The following is a 21802-nucleotide window of genomic DNA, read 5'->3' as shown; positions in this document are numbered from 1 at the left end:
TTCTCCAATCGTGCTCAGAACGTGTGCCCCTGAGTTGACGCCGGTGCTAACGTGTGTATTCCGGCACTCTTATTCAAAAGGTGTAGTCCCTGATTCATGGAAGTCAGCCCTTGTCCATCCGATCCCAAAAAAAGGAGACAGTTCGGATCCGGCAAACTACAGGCCTATTGCTATTACGTCCCTACTCTCCAAAATCATGGAGAGCATAATTAACCGCCAGCTCTTGGTATACCTTGAGGGTCACCAGTTGATCAACGACCGGCAGTACGGCTTTCGCCATGGTCGGTCGACTAGCGATCTTCTGGTATACCTAACACATAGATGGGCGGCGGCTATTGAAAGCAAGGGGGAAGGCCTGGCAGTTGGTCTGGATATAGCGAAGGCCTTTGATCGTGTATGGCACAAGGCGCTCCTCGCAAAACTTCCATCATTGGGCTTCCCGAGAGCTTATGCAAGTGGACCTCCAGCTTCCTCACTGGGCGCAGCATACAGGTCGTTATCGACGGTTATTGCTCGAATCCCAAGCCCGTGAACGCTGGAGTGCCCCAAGGCTGTGTGCTATCTCCCACGCTGTTTCTTCTGCGTATCAATGATATGTTGGACACCGCCCACATGCATTGCTATGCAGACGACAGCACTGATGATGCCGTATACACGGGCCATGCAGTTCTCTCTCGGGAAAACGTCGACCAGTGCCGGGAGAAACTTGTGTCTTCTATCGAGTCCTCTCTCGAGAAGGTCGCGGAATGGGGTAAGTCGAAGCTTGTCCAATTTAACCCCCAGAAGACTCAAGTTTGCGCGTTTACCACTAAAAAAACCCCATTTGCCGTATCACCGCTCTTCGAGAACACTTCCCTTAAAGCCTCGCCTAGTATCGGAATACTGGGTCTCGAAATCTCGAGCAATTGCCAATTCCGTGGCCATCTGGAGGGCAAAGCCAAACTGGCTTCAAAGAAACTAGGCGTCATAAATAGAGCACGGCAATACTTCACACACATTCTAGCGCTCTACAAAGCGCAGGTCCGGCCTCACATGGAGTATTGCTGTCATCTCTGGTCTGGCGCACCCCAGTATCAGCTCGATCCATTTGACCGCGTGCAACGCAGAGCAGATCGAATTGTCGGGGACCCAGTACTCTGTGGACGGCTGGATCACTTGGCGTTGCGTAGAGACGTCGCTTCATTGTGTGTCTTCTACCGCATTTATCACGGGGAGTGTTCCGAAGAGCTGTTCAACCTGATTCCTGCCACCGAATTTCACCTTCGCACGACACGCCACAAGTTACGATATCATCCCCACCATCTGGATGTGTGGCGGTCCTCGACAGTGCGGTTTTCAAGGAGCTTTCTTCCTCGTACCACGAAGCTGTGGAATGAGCTTCCTTGTGCGGTGTTTCCGGGACGATACGACATGGGTACCTTCAAGAAAAGCGCGTACACCTTCCTTAAAGGCCGGCAACGCTCTTGTGATTCCTCTGGTGTTGCAGAAGAGTGTGGGCGGCGGTGATCACTTAACACCAGGTGACCCGTACGCTCGTTTGTCCTCCTATTCCATAAAAAAAATATACAAATTATATTCAAATTGAAATTCAAAAAAAAAACAAAATGCAGTGGGCTTTTTTTTAATCAAAACAATATGTTTACAAAGTAATATTGTACAATTATTTTTTTTATTATATAGCCTGAGGGCGGTCGCTCCATTCCCAATCTATGCTATCATTAAGAAGTGAATTTTTGGAAATTTGAGAATTGAAAATTGAATAACGTAATACTTTTGTTTTGAACATTTTCTGGGATCTTGTTTGAAAAGCACAAGAGCCCCACAAAAGACTTACTAACTCGACTTAGCCGAGTAGTAGGCATTATAAGTTTATGTCTACTCCTGGTGTTAACATTATGGTTATGACAGTTTTTAGCAAATTCATTTATGTGCCTATGAACATACGTTACATCATTAAGACTATATTATTGATAAGCATCAAGATGTTAATTTCTTTATATTTTATAGCCAGGTATATTAGTTAAGTTTGCGTGAAAGCTACTTTGTGTTACTGTGAGTGCAATGTTCAAAATAGAGGCTAACTGTCAACCTCAATTTTTTCGATGTTTTCACAGCTGTCACATTCTACCTACACACGTACAAATGATCTAAGTTCACTGCTTTGATATGCTTCAGTATAAATAACATAATATGAGCGGCTAGATATTTTTCTGTCACGTCGATTTCATTGTACCCGGTATCCAAACATTCGACTAACACCAAGCGACCGCAAAATATTTATCATAGATTGGCGCGAAATAGACACAAAAACCCAATCTAACATGACAGTCGTTCGAAATTCAAATTTGGTATTTTTTTTATTGTAACTGTATTTAAGGCCAGTCAAATTAACTTATATGTAAATACGAAATGCACTGTAACGACGTGATTATAATAAATACCTATTTAAAATTCCAACCGGTAGCTTTCATAACATTAATTTGTCATTATGGTCACTTGTCAGGTTTCAATGTAATTAATACAGTAGGTAGGTAGGTAGGTACATGTTTGACAGCATTATTCTTTAAATTGAGTAATTATTCAGTGTTGAATTACTTGCAACTCATACAGGTATTTATATGTATTTGTGTGTGTATAACCAATATTTTGTCCATTATAGAAAATAGTTTCATACTATCTAAGATTGTAATTATATTATGCAGACTATAATATTTATTATTTATTACTGTTTAATACATTTTAATTATTACGCCATCAATGAGATTTTTGCGTCGCTGTTTATCTCATAAAGGCCGAATCATTTTGTTTATCGTAGGTTAGTCAGTCGTTAGTTAGTACTTATAGGCTAAACACATGATTAAACACTGGATCTGGTACGACGGACCAATTGGTGCGAGGCGCTCACCGGACCGTCCGATTTTATTTATGACATTATGGGACGAGACGAGCAGGACGTTCAGCTTATGTTAATTGATACGCCCTGCCCATTTCAATGCAGTGCCGCTCAGGATTTTTGAGCGGCGCTACAATTGCGCTCGTCACCTTGAGACATAAGATGTTAAGTCTCATGTACCCAGTAATTTCACTAGCTATGGCGCCTTTCAGACCGAAACACAATAATGCTTACACATTACTGTTTCACGGCAGAAAATGGCGACGTTGTGGTACCCATAATCTAGCCGGAATCCCGTGCAAAGGAGCTTCCCACTGATAAAATCCTCCTGATGGTCCACCCGTACAAATCCGACCATGCATTAGGATAATCTTTAACCTGTAATATTAATGAATGTATTCTGTGGTATAGCTCAGAATTTTGGTTTTTCAAGAATAATTTAGCTCAGCAACCATAGACTTACAATATAATAGACAAACAAAGTGTGCGAGAGAGAAGAGCCTCTCTAACGGAGAAACAGCAAGATAGATAAGCTGACCGCGTCTATAATGACTGTAAACAGTTTTGATTAACAAGACGTAAGCATTCAGCGACTACCGGGTATTAACTCTATAGTGAATTTGGAATATTAAATAACTAACCAACGCACACATTAACATATTAACATTGTTCACACATTATCGTTCTGTTATTCTTAGTATACGATCACAACATTATTGTTATGAGAACTAAAAATAACTCTACTTCTAATTCATTAAGGTAAAAAAATTATAATAGATTATAATAATTTCAATATTATTACGTATATTAATTATGTACTTACCCTAATTTTTTATTTATTAAGTATAACTTAACTTAACTTAATAATTTGATAAATGATCGTACAGTCTCACTATATTATACTAATTCTAGTTACAAATATTTGTAAAAAGGAGTAAACATTTTAGCAATAAATACTTTCCAAAAGATATTTTGAAAATATAATATGTATATATAAATAGCATAAAATACAATAACAAACACTAATCTATATCTATCTATCTATCTATCTGTGTATATTGCTAAAATTGTACTATTGCTCGGTTGTTTAAAAGAAATACCAAAATGACAAATTAGATAATATTTCTTTAAAAAAAAATATTTATTACATATTAAGTCAGCCCAACTCGCTCTTGGCCGGTTTCAATTCGTCTAATCGTCGTTGCCTAAGACTTTTTTTGTTTTCAGTATGACGGAATGGTTGAGTTTTCAAATTGTTTTTTCGTTCATGTTTTGAAGGGTTTTGAGATAAGATGTCCTCTCCAGAACGTAAAGTGACGTGATATCTTCAGACACCCGCAACAAGCTCACCGGATATCATAACAAAATAAACGATATTGAGATATCGGTGACAGATACGATCATATCACATCGTCAACAAAAATGAACGCATTCTTTTTGCATTTAAATCTTGTTTTAGAATTAATAGTGCTCAGGAAAATAATGTGCGTTGTGACGTTTATAAGGTAGATTAATAATTAGGAAAGTATTAATTAAAATCGCTGTGCTATACCTACATCTAAATAAAAACGACAATTTATATCTAACTATTAATAATATCTATCTATATCTAACTATTAGTAAATATTTAATAATTTACCTCGTTAGTGGATAATTGTGATAATGTTGATGACAATAATTTTAGAAAGAAGTTCTTGTATTGCAATGTACATTTTATACATTTTAATACAATGTACATTTTAGTACATTTATGATAATAAATACATATTTATATATAATAGACCGTACTATATATAATTTAAGTATTATAATATATATAAGCGTTAGATAGATACTCAAGAGGAAAACAAACGCAACATAAACATTATAGGTATTGTGTTGGTATTTATCAACGCACTATCACATCGCAATAGTGTACGAAGGCATTAATTATCTGCTTACATTTAAACAAAATGTCTGTACTTACAAATAAAATTTGAAAAACAATATTTTATGAACGATGCGGGACTCGAACCCCCGACCTTTGGCGTTCCGTACCGGTGCTCTAACCAACTGAGCTAAACTGAGGGTTATCACTTTAAAAAAAACATAACATAATGTCTGTATTCAACTAATACTAACTGATAGCTTTAGATCATTTATACACTGTGACAGCTGTGAAAAGATCGAATAAAATTGAGGTTTGACAGTTACCCTCTATCAAAGCCTATATTTGAACAACGGACATTAACTCAAAGTGACATACAAATCGCGAGTGTAAGACTTACTCGTAGCTTGTCATGTACACTAAAGTTATAATCCTGGCATGTTTTCATCGGTTGTCTAGCAGCAAGAGGATCTATCCAAATGTTTAAATTATCTAAGCTGATAGCATTACATTTCATTGAATATGTGAAGCCAATCATGTAGAGAACGCGGCATATCCATGCTGAGATATAAAATCAACCGCAAACGATTTTCCTGAAAAACTTGTCATTGGCACATAGTAATCGGCATTCGCGTCTTCACTCGCGAGTCGCGAGTCACAAATGTCATTCATAATTTACGTTCAATCGTAAATCAAAATGGCCGCCCTTCCCGCCAACACTCCCGAACAGCGCCCGCGCAATAATTGAATATTTCTTGCCTCTCTCAACACCTTCTGACACGCCAATTCGATACATTGTATATTTTACAACTCACCATATTGTGTTAGGCCCTAAACTGTTGATGAGTGATCATGTAAAATGCATTAAGTTTAATAGCAATTTTAAATGCAATATTTCAAATCGTTCATGGCACGCCTTTGGAGTTTAGCGACCAATGTTTTATGATGATTTGTTTCCGTATGAAATGTATCTTCGGCGCGGTCTAATGTCGCTTTGTGAACGGGCTGGCACCAATACTGCACAGATCTCTCCTACATTCCTATACATAGAATAATATTTTAAGATATAAACCCCTATTGCGGGGGTTCTATATCGGATTCGAGTGCATTTGGTGTAGGGTGGAAAAGGCTGAAATACACGATTTGGATTTATTTTAATCCCTCAAGGTTGATTAAAGACTTGATAATATATTTATGACGAGTACTAATACAGTATTATATCATATTATTTTTCCCAATCACTATAGGTGGTCGGCAGTGCCCATTTACTTTGAATCTTACTATACAATACTTATTTACTTACCCCCTTATTCATAATGGTCCGCTAACTTTAAACAGCCGCTAAGGAGTGTTTTTTCTCATTCTGATTTAGGTCAATAGAAGAAGACAGAGTGAGAATTAGCAATGCTTTAAGTTAGCAGACTATTATGAATAAGGGGGTTAATATGCAATAGCCGGTCCACATTTGAGCTTCATTTATCACGGAAAGTGTTGCGAAGAGCTGTTTCACCTGATTCCAGCCGCCGAATTCCACCTTTGCACGACACGCCACAAATAAGGATAAACCCCACCATCTGTATGTGGCGTTCCTCCACAGATTTTTCAGTTAGGATCTCTCGACCAAGCTGCGGAATGAGCTTTATTGTGTGGTGTTTACAGGGTGTTGCGACATGGCTACCTTCAATAAAGCACGTACACTTTTTTTAAAGGGCCGGCAACGCTCTTGTGATTAATCTGGTGTTGCAAGATAATGTAGACGGCGGTGATCACTTAACATCAGGTGACCCGCACGCTCGTTTGTCCTATCTTCCATAAAAAATCTGAACATTAATAAACTGACGTACAAATCACACTTGACCGCCCCCACATTTTTGAAAGTAGAAGTACCTACTAGTAATTCGTTCCGGGCTCTCATCGCTTCAGTAATACGTAAACACTATAAACCTTACAATTATTCGAGCCATCTGTATACATATACCTAGTCTTACCATAAATACTGAAACATAGAAAAGAATATTTCTATTGCGAATAACATTTATTACTTTTACAGTGTGTTAGTTTAATACATAATTATAAAACAATTTAAAATATAAAAAGCTTATTCGAAGTGGTCTCCATTGGATTGCAATACAATCCTTTAAATGTTGAGGCTAGTTATCAATAGAAGCACGCACTCTCTCCATGGGAAAATTCTTCACTCTCAATTATGCGGATTGTAGGACTCCAACGTATCATGGTATACATGGTATCGGTTCATTTTACCCCACTCCATTTTAATATCGCAAAATATTGTGCAATGTATTGGCGCCAAAATGAGAAAACTCAATGAACAATCATATTAAAATGACATATTCCAAATTCAAATATAATCTTTTGTTTATTTTTAATTGTAACAGTATTTATGGCATGACTTTTTGATTATATTATATAAGGCTTTCGGCCACAATGCGTTTTACAGAACACTAATTTTGGAAGTGATCAATCAAATAATAGATTTTTTTATAACTAGAGGGACGGAATTATGTTTACCTATTTTTTTCACATACAACGAAACTTAGGAATGTCGTGTGTCCAAGATAGAGTCGGCATCAGTAAATCCTTCACAAAAGCGTTCAGATTTATCTTAAAGGTCAGTAACGCTCATTTGATTTCTCTGGTGAAGAGAGCAATGGTATTAGTGATCAATTACCATCATGTCATCATCAGATTACCTGTATACTCACTTTAAATACTTCTTACATTTATGAAATATTAAAATCTGTTTCATAAAAGCGTTGCCACAAACAATTGCGCTTGCTGATATCGTTGATATGCTTCTGACATAATTTGTCAGAGTAAACTTGTCCTAACATGAATTTTTGACCAGGAAATATTAAAGTTTATCATTGTGATGAATTATGTGTATTTTATGTAGTAATCTCGATCCAGCGAACTAAAACTAGTTATGCTTACAAACAAACCACCGCATCTGTATAAACTTAGAATAAACAAATAACTTCTTATTTACTCTAAAAAGTACCACAAGTATAAACTAAAAAGTATGACTTCTGACAAAACTAAAAAGTATGATGAAATGGAAGCAATAACGTAAAAACTTTAAGTGTAGGGAAATGTGGATTTATTGTATATGTCTACTTATAATATATTTATTTTATATTAGTGGACCCAACAGACGTTGTCCTGTACACACGTCTTAAATTTGAAAAATCGGTCCAGCCGTTAGGAGGTTTTCACTTACATACACATGAGCAGGTGAATTATATTATATGGACGGAATTGAGAATCTAATCCAATCTCAAATTCACTGATACAAACAAAAAAAATCATCAAAATCGGTCCAGCCGTTTAGGATGTAGTTTAATTGTGAATCTAAACCATTCTCGAATCCTCCTGAAGACACACACCAATCTCAAATTCACTCGAACACACAAAAATATCATCAAAATCGGTCCAGCCGTCTAGGAAGAGTTCAGTGACATACACACGCACATAAGAAATATATATATAAAGATTATTGCGATCGGTTCAGTTGATAGTTTTCACTGTATAACCGAAGGAAAATAGCGGCCAAGTGAGAATCGGACTCCCCGATGGAGGGTTCCGTAGCAGCAAGTAACATGATATAAAATTTCTTGTAGTTCGTTGTAACTTTGATCGATGTCGTAATAATAGTGTATTTAAAAAATACTAACTAGATCTTTTTTTTTTATGGAATAGGAGGACAAACGAGCTTACGGGTCACCTGGTGTTAAGTGATCAACGCCGCCCACATTCTCTTGCAAAACCAGAGGAATCACAAGAGCGTTGCCGGCCTTTAAGGAAGGTGTACGCGCTTTTTTTGAAGGTACCCATGTCGTATCGTCCCGGAAACACCGCACAAGGAAGCTCATTCCACAGCTTTGTAGTACGAGGGAGAAAGCTTCTTGAAAACCGCACTGTGGAGGACCGCCACACATCCAGATGGTGGGGATGATATCCTAACTTGTGGCGTGTCGTGCGATGGTGAAATTCGGCGGCAGGAATCAGGTTTAACAGCTCTTCGGAACACTCCCCGTGATAAATGCGGTAGAAGACACACAATGAAGCGACGTCTCTACGCAACGCCAAGTGATCCAGCCGTTCACAGAGCACTGAGTCCCCGACAATTCGAGCTGCTCTACGTTGCACGCGGTCAAATGGATCGAGCAGATACTGGAGTGCACCAGACCAGAGATGACAGCAATACTCCATGTGTGGCCGGACCTGCGCTTTGTAGAGCGCTAGAATGTGGGCCGGCTTGAAGTATTGCCGTGCTCTATTGATGACGCCCAGCTTCTTCGAAGCCAATTTGGCTTTGCCCTCCAGATGGCCACGGAATTGGCAATCGCTCGAGATTTCGAGACCCAGTATTCCGATACTAGGCGCGGCTTTAGGAGAAGTGTTCTCGAAGAGCGGTGATACGACAAATGGGGTTTTTTTAGTGGTAAACGCGCAAACTTGAGTCTTCTGGGGGTTAAATTGGACAAGGTTCAATTTACCCCATTCCGCGACCTTCTCGAGAGAGGACTCGATAGAAGACACAAGTTTCTCCCGGCACTGGTCGACGATTTCCCGAGAGAGACCTACATGGCCCATGTATACGGCATCACCAGTGCTGTCATCTGCATAGCAATGCATGTTGGAGGTGTCCAACATATCATTGATATGCTGAAGAAACAGCGTAGGAGATAGCACACGCTTCGGCTTCGGGTTCGAGCAATATCCGTCGACAACGACCTGTATGCTACGCCTAGTGAGGAAGCTGGAGGTCCACTTGCACAAGCTCTCGGGAAGCCCAAATGATGGAAGTTTTGAGAGGAGCGCCTTGTGCCATACACGATCAAAGGCCTTCGTTATATCCAGGCTAACTGCCAGGCCTTCCCCCGTGCTTTCAATAGCCGCCGCCCATCTATGTGATAGGTATACCAGAAGATCACCTGCCGACCGTCCATGGCGAAACCCGTACTGTCGGTCGTTGATCAACTGGTGACCCTCTAGGTATACTAAAAGCTGGTGGCTAATTATGCTCTCCATGATTTTGGAGAGCAGGGAGGTGATAGCAATAGGCCTGTAGTTCGCCGGATCCCCCTGATATTGCAAAAGTCCACGTTGAGCGTGGAGCGGGGTGCCGTGGTGTTACTGCCTCGTTTGTCCTCGGTCATGCGCGGTTCTGTGCCCACCCCAGAATACGAAGGGCGGCCCGAGCGAGAGTGCTCGGGGAGGGATTCTCCGGCTCTGGTAGAGCCGGTACCCTCTTGGGGTACCGGCTCCTACCTCCTCCTAATATCTTTTTACGGACCGCTCTCATAATTTGTGGGAAGGGATGGCCTCCGGTCCTCGACACTAACCTATGCGAAACATAGCGGTACTAGGCCGCTACTTCACGCCGGTATTCTGTGCGAGTGTGGTAATTAACCCGGACGAGTCTGGCCCGATTGTGCTGACGTCATAAGACGGCAGCGTGACTCTCCCACTTCTAAAAAGCCCTTAGTCGCCTCTTACGACACCCATGGGCCTGGGACTCCCCTATTCTTTTTACGCCCCGGGGAAAGTACAGGGCATCTCGCTCAAACCAATTTTTGGTGGAACTTACTAAAACAAAAATATAACAGAGCAAAACACAGAGACTCAGACAGTGACCATATCGATCTCATTTGAAAATAAATTTTTATCTAAGGCTAAAAACGAAGGAGATAAGTATGGACTAAATGGACACTAACATTTCCTCTTAATGTAATAAGGTTTCATCCCCATTCCAAGGTGCGGATAATAATTCATAAACTAGTGACGGATCCCTATAATATAATATACCCTGTGTAGTGTCCGAAATAAATGATTATTATTATTATTATAATTACTCCAGAACTAATATGAAACATTATGATCCTTTTAATACAATATGATCTACAACATTCAACGTTATCAACGATCATGACATTGACATCTTTAGGTCATATAGAAAAAAAGTTATAGAAAAAGTCACGACCACGGTAGATAATAATTTATATTACATTGTTAACGACTTATTAATTCTTACTCTTATTTTTTTTAATTATTTACATTGCATTGTTTCTAGAATTAAGATTAAAGTTACTTAATTTTTTCTTATTTAATATGTTGAATGTATCAAATTAGAATAACCAATCTAGAATTAGTTTGTTAAGTTGAGTTATTGTTGGTACATCTAAAATAAATAAATAGATCTATAAAGTCCATTATAAAGCTTGTTTCAGTATCGGCTGTAGTTTGAATCTCATCAGTACCACATAATATTTAGTACAAATAATCAGATCCGACTGCTGTAATGTACGGGAGTAATGCGGCGCTAGTCTCATCTCAATCAATCATTTATAGCCACTAAATCGAGTGCGCACTACACACGAATTATCTGCATTAGACATGTTAATCCACTCATTTTAACTGTAATTTTATTCCGTATTTATCGGTGCATTCATTACTGGCAACCGCAAATCGGGCTTCCAAAAAGCTCGCTTATTTCCATACGCGCGTACGGGCATTTCGTATACATTGGAACATACGGAAACGTCATTCAACAATATTCAACGGTAATGCGAATGATGTCTCTAATGTATTTTACAGCCGCTCATTTGTGAATAGAGAATTGCGAAAACGACTGACTTTGGACTCTTAATTGTTATCTTTTCACGGGTTTGCTTCTCGAACGACCTTAGTATTTAGAACAAATTAGAGTGAAATATTATTTCAAGGGAAAGGTATGGAGAGACAGAAATATTAGCAATCGAACTATAATACTCCTGGCTTGCGCACTTGTCTTCCGCATCACTCTATACGGCGCAGAGATATGAAGTTTTAAGGCTAATGATCTACAATAATCGCAATGATTCTCTTAACAGTATTTTGCTGATGATTTTTCGACAAAATATTTGTAACACGAGCAGCGAGTTTTTGACATGAGTATAACAATGTACCCTTCAGCAAGTTATAATAAGCAATGTAATGTCTTTTTTTCAGGGAAAAGCTTCATGTTAACAATAACCATTTCGACATCACCTCCTCAAGTAGCAACCTACCAAAAAGCGATCAAGGTCACTGTTGATGGACCCAGAGAGCCGAGATCTAAAACTAGTAAGTCTCTTTTTATTATTTTTTTGAATTTAGTTTAATAACGCAACTAAAAAAAGCAATTTGCTGCGGGGAAATTGAATCACATCCACTGGAAATTCCTTTCTCTAAATTTTTTTCTGTATGCGGCCATAAACACACGCCCACACTCACACACACACGAAAACACACACACACACACACGAAAACACACACACACACACACACACATGCAAGGGTAATAAGAACACTTTTTTGGGGATGGGAGGGGATGGCTGAACAACAGCGCCGAATGGAAACATAAATCCATGATTCCATGTCAGGTGAAGCTGAGCCTTTTCCTTTTGCCTATTGTTTCATCACGTAGCCTAATTATTCATTTTATTTTTTGTAATGTTTTGTATGGCAATAAAGAATTTATTTAAAAACGTTAAATATCATTAAATTATTTTTATACAATTAGAAAAAATATAGCTAGTGAAATGGAAATGAAATGGAAATGAAATGGAAAACTGGGCAAAAGAGATTTAACATCTTATGTCTGAAGGTGACGAGCGCAATTGTAGTGCCGCTCAGAATTTTTGAGGTTTTTCAAGAAACCTGAGCGGCACTGCATTGTAATGGACAGGGCGTATCAATTCCTTCAGCTGAACGTCCTGCTCGTCTTTTCCTTTATTTTCATTTAAAAAAAAATCGTCCTATACCTCGCGGGTTTCGCCCCAGCGCTCTTAACAATTAAGCGAACTGTCCGAACTTGGTATGGTTGTTCAACTTATTATTTGAAATCATTTTAATTTTTCAATATCTTACTTCGACAATTAGATAAAACAAGACCTATATCCAAAAACATTACTGTTTCAAAGTTTTCATTTCACACAGTTTTCGTCACTTACCTGCTGACCAGTTTTTGGGTTCCGTATTAAAAGGATAACAAAATATCACAAGTGATGGAACTACTTCTATTAAGAATCATAAATTATGTAGTAGGAATATACAGGATGTCCCAAACTTATGGGACATGAATGGGAAAGTATCTTAAATATCGTAGATAGGGTATTTAACTGAAAGAAGACTTTATATAATTTTTAGTTAGTAATTCTGCATTCAAAGATTTTCTTACAATTAGGTACTTGCCTCGTCTGGGACTCGAACCGACTTAAATGTAAAAAAACACCCCTACTTTTACTATGCAAATCGAAAGAATAGCCAAAAACTTATAACTCTTCTTAAGTAAAATACTATATTTCAAAAAAAAAACAAAGTAAAATTTGAATCAAATTTCGAGAAAGTTATTTATTGCCGACGACGACGTCCGAAAAGTAGAGATATTATCATTCCATAGATAGCATTGATTATTCGTAAATAAGTACCCACTTCATAATTAAAATACTTTATAGCATAGTTTTTTTTTACTTTAAAAGCGATATGAGAACGTGGGCGAGTTACAAACAGAATTGTGCCATATCATATCGAGTATTCACCATAAAAATATAAGAAAATCAAAAGGCAGCGGACTCATTAAAAGATTGGCGATTTGCGTAAGACAAGAGGATCATATTTTGAGCATTTAATTAATTAATTTACAAAAAAATACCCACTTAATTGACTTCTTTCTCATATTATGATAGTGAAGTAGGGGTGTTTTTTTTTTACATTTAAGTCGGATCAATTTCCAGACGAGGCAAGTAATTTTTAGGAAATCTTTGAATGCAGAATTACTAACTTTTAAAAGTAAGATAAAGTCTTATTTCAGTAAAATACCCTATCCACGATATTTAAGGTACTTTCCCTTCATGTCCCATAACTTTGGGACATCCTGTATACATAGTACCTAATAAATATATTTATCCCTGAATGGCGCTGATAAAAAAAATCTTAAATAATTTTATGAATAGATTTCAATATTAAGAATGTTTTTGTCACCACAGCTAATGCATGCTTCTGTGGAATAGCTTTAAGATGTCCACTAATATTATAAATGTGAATGTAAGTTTGTTTGTTACGCTTTTACGCCGGAGTTACTGAACCGATTTAGATGAATTTTGGTACAGCGATAGACTGGAGCTTGGAAAAGGACATTTTTATTTTATCCCGGAAAAATCAATGGTTCTCTCGGGATTTGTGAAAAACTGAAATTCATGTCTATGATCTATGGAAACTGGAGCGACAACGAGAACCGGAATTGGAATAGGACATGAGATCTTCAATTCCAAACTTGCTTATTATTTTTAAAAACCATTTATCTATGCGGACGTGGTCGCGGGAATCGGCTAGTATTTAATAATCTTTAAGTGTTAAGACACCTCCTGCAAGTGTCAACTTGTACTAACATTTTTCAGGACTTGTGTGACCAATAGCTCTGTACTTCGCGACTATTCCTGAGTAATTTAACCTTCAAATACGGTGATAATGATTTCTCTAGCGTCCATTCCATATCGTATATTAAAGTCCCGTGGGAAGAAAACCGTTATCAGGGCGATGATAGCGCAGCCGCATTGTTTTAAACATATCGTTTATTTTAAATAATTTACGATAATAATAGAACGCATATATTTTAATTGTTTACGTCGACCCTGCGGTTTTTGTAGCTGGGTTCTGAATAATAACAAATACTTCTCCACCCAATGACATGTCAAATCAATAACGAGTTTAATTTAGTTTTGCATTTCGATGCTAGTTGCTATAATGAGTCTTTCGTATACCAATAATATACTATATTTTTATTATAATGTTATTATAATATTACTATTAACCACCTAGACTTAGATTATACTATCTACTAGCGTATTGAAGACCAGACAGCACGATGTTACAAAACCAATGTTAGTTGTTTAATTAAAAAAATACTAAGGAGCTAATACCGAGCGTGGCTGACTGTTTACGACTTGTCAATCAAAATCGGTTACAGTAAATGAATTGAAATTTATTTATTGCGCCGAATACATAGTATCCAATAAGTAACAATAGATTCGCTTTACTTTTCTATTTTGTTGCATCTTCGTTAGAGATGTCCTCTCTCACTTTGTTTGTTTATTCGATAGTATATTGTAAGTGTATTACACGGCAATCATGAGCATGACGTCAGCATATATGACACGCGTCCGTTACTTCAAACAAATAACTATATCTTCTAAGTGTGCGTATAACCTTTGCGCGAGATTGAAGTAAAACTTAATAATAACTTTAGGAATCATATATAAGTCGCGCCTAAAGAAGTTTAACTTCAAAAATAACGTTAGGTACATATCAATTCAGTACTCATAAAATAGAGTGCTCTACACGGTTAAGAAGGTTTTACTCTCAAAAGTGTTATTCGCGCTTCAATAAAAATGGAATATAATAAGTTGGATGTCATTCGTGAGACGCACAAGGCTGTAGCAGTTGGTAGTGCGTGCATCGAGCTTATTACACCAATAATTCCGCCATTGTCTGCCGCAAGCTCCACTCCATATGGCGTAACGTTTTCGTCAGACCCGATACTATACGAATTACGATCCTTTTGAAGGCTTCGTGTCTCCGAACGTTGAACGGAAGCCTATTCATTAGGCGAGTGTTTTTTTGAGAATTCGTAAAGAAACTTTACTCGTGCACGTGTAGAGATAATATTGAGATGAATTAATTTGAACATTATTATAATGACACTACAACGGCATCATTTATGGAACACACGGGTAGAGAAACCTTACCTTAACGAAAAAGAATAAGTGTGCCAATGAATTGATTACCTCCGGAACGCAGACGTGGTCGCTAGCTCATAAGGCCCATGCCTTATGAGAAAGTTCATGGTCACACAGAGGGCAATGGAGAGGGCTAGGCTCGGAGTTTCCCTGCGAGATCGAATCAGAAATGAGGAGATCCGTAGGAGAACCAAAGTTACCGACATCGTCCAAATTATTGCGAAACTGAAGTGGCAGTGGGCAGGGCACATAGCTCGACGGACAGATGTCCGTTGGGAAAGTAAAGTCCTCAATGGCGACTACGTACCTACCGGAAGAGGCAGTGTTGGAATACCCACCCCACAAGAAGAAGAAGACGATCTGATCAAAATCACCGTAACAGGACAGATATTAATTATTTAATTAGTATGTAGTGTATTTTTATTTATTAACAAATTTTATGATTACTTAAACGTGATTATTTTAGCTCGTTTTTGTCCGATATTGATAACGGCAACAGGAAAACGTTTGAAATATTCATAGAAATTATAACAAATTTCTATGAATATTTCTATGTTCATTTAGAAAGTAAACAATTAAATTAAACTAAAATAAATAATTAAGTGGGGTTCCCATACAACAGACATGATAGGTTTGACTTTTTTATAGATAATGGTACGGAAGTCTTCATGCGCGTTTCCGACTCGCACTTGGCCGGTTTTAAATGCTATCTAACAATGATCAAAACAAAGAGATGCAACCGCGTAGCAAAAAATATAAAGATGAGCTTACATCAGAATCCGTTTAATTGACGCGTGCCGGCGGAATGATCACAATAAACAAGAACAAATCTCGCTAACAACACAGATTATATGCAAAACAAAGAGTTGAAGGGACAAAGGTGTACTTAAATCGTAAGCTGTAAAGGGCAAGAAACGAGTCGCACAAGGGACTTAAAAGTTTTAGTTGATAGACTTAATTTGTAGGACGCCCGGCGTAAGCCGCTTGGTTACTTATTATGTAGCCTTGTACATTACTATTACGACCGACGAAAAAAAAAAACTAAATTACCATTTGGATGAGTCGCGGGGCACTCCACAGAGCGCTTTTCAAAGAACTTTTCTGAAACTTTCTTCAACATACAACCACCCTATGGAATCAAATTCCTTGCAAAGTATGTTATCAAAAAGCCATTATGTGTGTTATGAAATCACGATGCAAGTGAATCGTTTTGAAGTTGTACTACTTTTGGGGCGTTTGGGAAAAATTAGAGAGTGAGATTATAATATCGACACCCTGACGATATCTGGTCAACTAGACTATTTGTATCATACTTCAGCTACCAAGCCTGTTGTATTTAATGTCTACTGAACCTCAACCAATGGACGTGAATTAACTTGGACGTGAAGTAAATTCAATTTATATACAATTCTTAAAAGAAAATAAAAAAAATCTCTCTAATTACATAAAAATAATTAAATGATATTTAATTACATATTCAGTAATAAATTGTTTTTTCAAACGTAAAATAGGACATGAAATATATTTTTTTAAGGATTTTTGTTTTATTACGCCAAATAAGAATAAATTCTTGCATGCGTCTTTTAAGTTCACATACACTTTGTTTTCACAAATGAAATATTAATGTCAGAATTATAATAGAAAGAAGAAAATAATAAATTTATATAACACAATAAAAAGCCTTTGTCAAGTGTAGCCTTAGACATACAAGGCCAATCTGATTTGAAAGAAGTGGTTCAAATTAATGATTAGTTTATTGTAGCTTGATTGTGTGCACAATAAATGACAAGTTCCTAATATATAAAATTCTTCCCTAAATATAAAAGTTCCTCGCATTTGTTTGCGTCAATTTTACAATATAATTACCCCAATATATCGGGCTCTATAAACTTACCGATATTTTTTTGACAAACCCGAAATAATTACGACGGTATCCAACAAACGAAAAATGCAAAGGCCTATTATTGTTTGGCCATCAAAAAAGTGGGCCTCTAATAAGGTGATTGACACGTGGCTATTTATTTGAAACCAGGAAATGCAATTTAGAAATAATTTCTTCGGTTCGTCACGGAAGTTATACAGCACGCGATTTTTTTTTTCTTTTTTTTATACTTTATCCTATGAGTAGTCCTTTTTTGGAAGGGTAGGTTTACTTTGATCGTTAATTTGTCTGATATAAATCATTATATAAACCAAATAATTTAAATCAAATTTTGTTGTACAGTCGAAAATATAAAGAAGATTATTAAAAATTATATTAATTTTTTTGTGAAAATATATGTTCCTTTTATTTCAATTTAAAAATACATACACAAGTGACAACTAGAACTAAAAATAAGATTCACAGTGGAATCATACCTTTTTATATCTGAAGTATTTAAGCCTTAACCCAGCCTCTACACTACTCGTAAATATGAGGAAAGTGAATATCTACTATTCTACTAGGTACTTCGTGCAACCTCGGGCGAATCCTAAATATTGTTGGATTTGACAATTGAAATTGATAATTGCGGTTGAGTTTAAAAAGTTACTGATTAAATGTAGTAAGTTGGTGCAGGTAGTCGAACTGCCGAACTGTTTCCCGCAGTAAAGTATACTGAAATAAATTCACGCGTTAGTAGACATTCGTCATTCCGAATAATGCTGAAATACTTACTCGCTGGTGGCCTATCTCTACATCAGTGGTACATGTTTAACTCGCCTAATATGTCACTTCTAGTAATTTCTTATTTAGGTTTATATATAAATCTAAAAGTATACTATAATATAAGAAAGTGGTTTTACTCGGGCTGATATTGATTTCCAAGTCGCAGTAGTGTAGGGACAGGGTAACAGTTCTTCAGTGATTTAACTTGTTGTTCTTGTCTATCATGTGATCGGACGCTTAAAAGCCGAACATACATCTATATATATTCATAGTATTCATTATATATATATACTCATAGTATTATGTCCTATAATATATTGTTATGGGTCAGTGCAGCCGATTTTAATACCATTTTTGTGCTGCAGAAGAGGGCTATTCGCGCTATTTATAAACTAGGCCCTAAATAGAAAAATTTAAATAAATATAGACATTTTGACTGTTGCATCTCAATATATTCTTGATAATGTTCTATATGTTCATAAGCACATTAATGAATTTCCTAGAAACTGCGACAATCATAATGTTAATACGAAGATCAAACATAAACTTTTTATGCCTACTACTCGGTTAAGAGTTAGTATGTCTTTTATTGGCCGATGTATAATGTACATGCTTTTACAACATGATCGCAGAAAGTGTACAAAACAAACGTGTTACGAAATTTAAAAGAACTGTTAAAAAACGTTTGATGGTAAATGTTATTATAACATAAATGATTTTCTTAAAGATACCACAGACTGGGAATGGAGCAAACACCTTCAGGCTCTTTAGTTAGAAATATTTATTGTACGATATTATATTGTAACCATATTTTTATGATAAAAGAGCCCGCTGAGTTTCTTGCGCCCGTTCTTCTCAGATTTGAGGCACTCTATTTCGAATTATTATTATTATATATTATTAGTTTTTGACGTTTAATAAGTAATTTTAAATCCTATTTTGATTTAAAATATTTGAATTTGAATACATAATCTCCTATTTTATACAGGTACAAATGCATCGCCGCTCCAAATGAGAACAGTACCATTCCCGAGGTCGATGCCGGGAAGTGCCGGGATGACATTCCGGGAATTAGAATATAAGTCGTCGCCAACTAGAATACTCAGGTCCATGTCACATGAGGAACGAGAGTATAAGACTAATGCCAACCTGCCTCCCGAAGGTAAGTTATTGATTTTTTTTTTAAATATGAATGCGATGGGTTTGTTTTTGGAAATCGCAGAAAAAACGATCAGATGCTAAACAACATCGTATACCCGTATCACTGTCAATATGATCTCAGTACTACCATCAGATACCACATCCGAATCCGACCTAAGGTGTAGTTTACCGCGAACCAGTTCGATCATAGTGCATTCCACGCGTCTAGCTCACACTTAAGACTTATGTGACTGTAATTACACCGGCGATTACTAGTCCATGCGTCAGCGTTTTTGTCGGTGATTAAAGTTATTCCTATTCTTGAATTAATTCCATGACAATAATTTTCATTTCATGAGAGAATAACGACGAACTCTTTAAAATAGAATATGTCATTTTTATATTTATATTTATTTATTGGAACACCAACAATAGGAATACATGACATTTGCTTACACAATATTAAGATTCTATATAGTCTAGTATATCTATTAATTAAAGGCATTCACAGCATTTCATAATAGATATTTACAATTGGCAAAAACAAGACTTAAAAATTAAAACAAAATGCTAGTAAATTAAATTAAACTTATTACAAAATATGATAGAAATTAACAATCAATCATCTCGAATAGATTTATTTTTTACGTAGTAATAAATTATGCTAATTAATATGACAATAATGTTTTCCTACGCATTTTATTACGCGACCGATACGACGTAGAAACCTTTAAGCATGGGGCATATCCCAAATTAAAGATCAATACATCTTTTGATCTCTGGTTTTTCAGATGTCCTTGGACGGTTGCCCCACAATTTGCCATCATTCATCATCATTGCCTGTTTGCCACCTCTTATAAAAAAATTAAATAAAAAATAATATGAATATTCGATTGAGCAATAACCCATAAGCTAGCTATAATTGCTAAATGTTGCCACACGTCATAATATAATGAGTAGTTTACGACAATTATGCCGAATTCGTTAACATCCCCGCTCATTATCATTACACGATACACAATCACGAACGATTACTATCTTATTTACGAATGACTCGTGGTGCCATAGAATTAGGCATCTATAGAAGGCGCGGTATTAAATCATTTGTAATGTAGTTACAAGATTATTTTTTAGGGTAACACACCCAAAGAGTATCCAAAGAGAGCCTTATTGAATCAGCTGAATATCTGTTTTTCTATCAACGAGCTGTACATCATAAACCAGAATATCACTACATATATGGTGAGGACCGACGCGGACGTCGGCAAATACTGCGAAGGCACGGGGAACGTTTTGTAGAATTTCGCTTTGCAGAAATAAACTCTTATGGTGCAGGCTCAGTTATGTTTTGGGCATCGATTAATGTATTGGACCGTACGGAGTTAGTCTTTATAGAAAACGACACTTTGATTGCACACTTTTTTGATGTTTAAAAAACTGAAGCTCTATCTAAAAAAGCAGTTAGCCTGCTTTATTAGATATCAGATATAGTGCAGTTATATTTATTAAAAATTCGTCGCAACGACTCGTCGCAATTCACTTAAGTTGCACTGAAAAATTTAGTAGTGGAAATTAATAATGGCCGCTCTATGTATTCGTTAGACTGTGCTGTAAGCTACGGGGTATTTACAAAGCAATCCCGGCGACTTTCATCAGTAGTGAGTAGAGTTGTGTAATCTGCGCGAACAGACGGACGGACCTAATGACACATTACCTTTGAGTACCCGCTCTCCGTACGCGGACCGTATTAGCTAAACGACAAATTTAGCACGTGTGCCACACAACATAAGATGCATATTTCATTGGCTATTTCATTTTTTACGACACTACCCATATTATGAAAGGAATACATACATAATAAAAGAAATCATATTTTGTAATTCTATCTACATTTATACTAACTAAATGGGATTACAAATAAGGGGAAATATTAAAAAAAAAAAATTTGTGGATTAATATTATAAGAAGGTTGTGTATAAACAATCTCTTTTAACTGACTAAACATTTAATTTTCCTGTTATTTCATATCATTATATTATATATACAGGCATGTTTTTTATATTCTTTTGTTAAATTCACTTGATTCAACATTTTGACTTGGCAATTAACAACCTAATTAATATTATGTGTATCTACTACTTATGAGATACATTGTGTTTTTAATAAAAAATATATACATTGTGTATGCGATGGCTAAGTCAATCAATTTATTTAAAACATAAAATATTTTTAATATTGATATGGTCACTATAGGATGTTAGTTACTTACGTAATAACTGAAGACACCTTAACACACACACCAAGAAGGACCCTTAATAAATTGACCGACTTGGATCTCACAACCACTTAGGATAGAAGAACTAAATTGCAAGTTATTATTTGGCTAAATGGCTAAATTAATACATCTCGTTACATAAATAACGTGCTGATAGAAAAAAATTGCAACTTTTCAGTTCAATTCAAGCAGATGTCGCTTT

At 36.6% G+C, this 21802-nt stretch overlaps 1 protein-coding gene across 1 annotated transcript in view; it reads left to right on the top strand.

Annotated features, from left to right (window-relative positions):
- The window catches only part of LOC126977489 (runt-related transcription factor 3-like), an 81991-nt gene that overhangs the window by 24201 nt on the left and 35988 nt on the right, over positions 1-21802 (top strand). Inside the window, exons 3-4 of the mRNA XM_050826333.1 lie at positions 11772-11885; positions 19174-19347. Of these exons, the coding sequence (XP_050682290.1) occupies positions 11772-11885; positions 19174-19347 (288 nt within the window). The remainder of the gene's footprint in view (positions 1-11771; positions 11886-19173; positions 19348-21802) is intronic.

The sequence above is a fragment of the Leptidea sinapis genome, chromosome 45 (genome assembly GCF_905404315.1).
Source record: "Leptidea sinapis chromosome 45, ilLepSina1.1, whole genome shotgun sequence".
NCBI lineage: Eukaryota > Metazoa > Arthropoda > Insecta > Lepidoptera > Pieridae > Leptidea > Leptidea sinapis.
The sequence above is the reverse complement of the archived record's forward strand: the minus strand, read 5'-3'. Positions and strand labels throughout refer to the sequence as shown.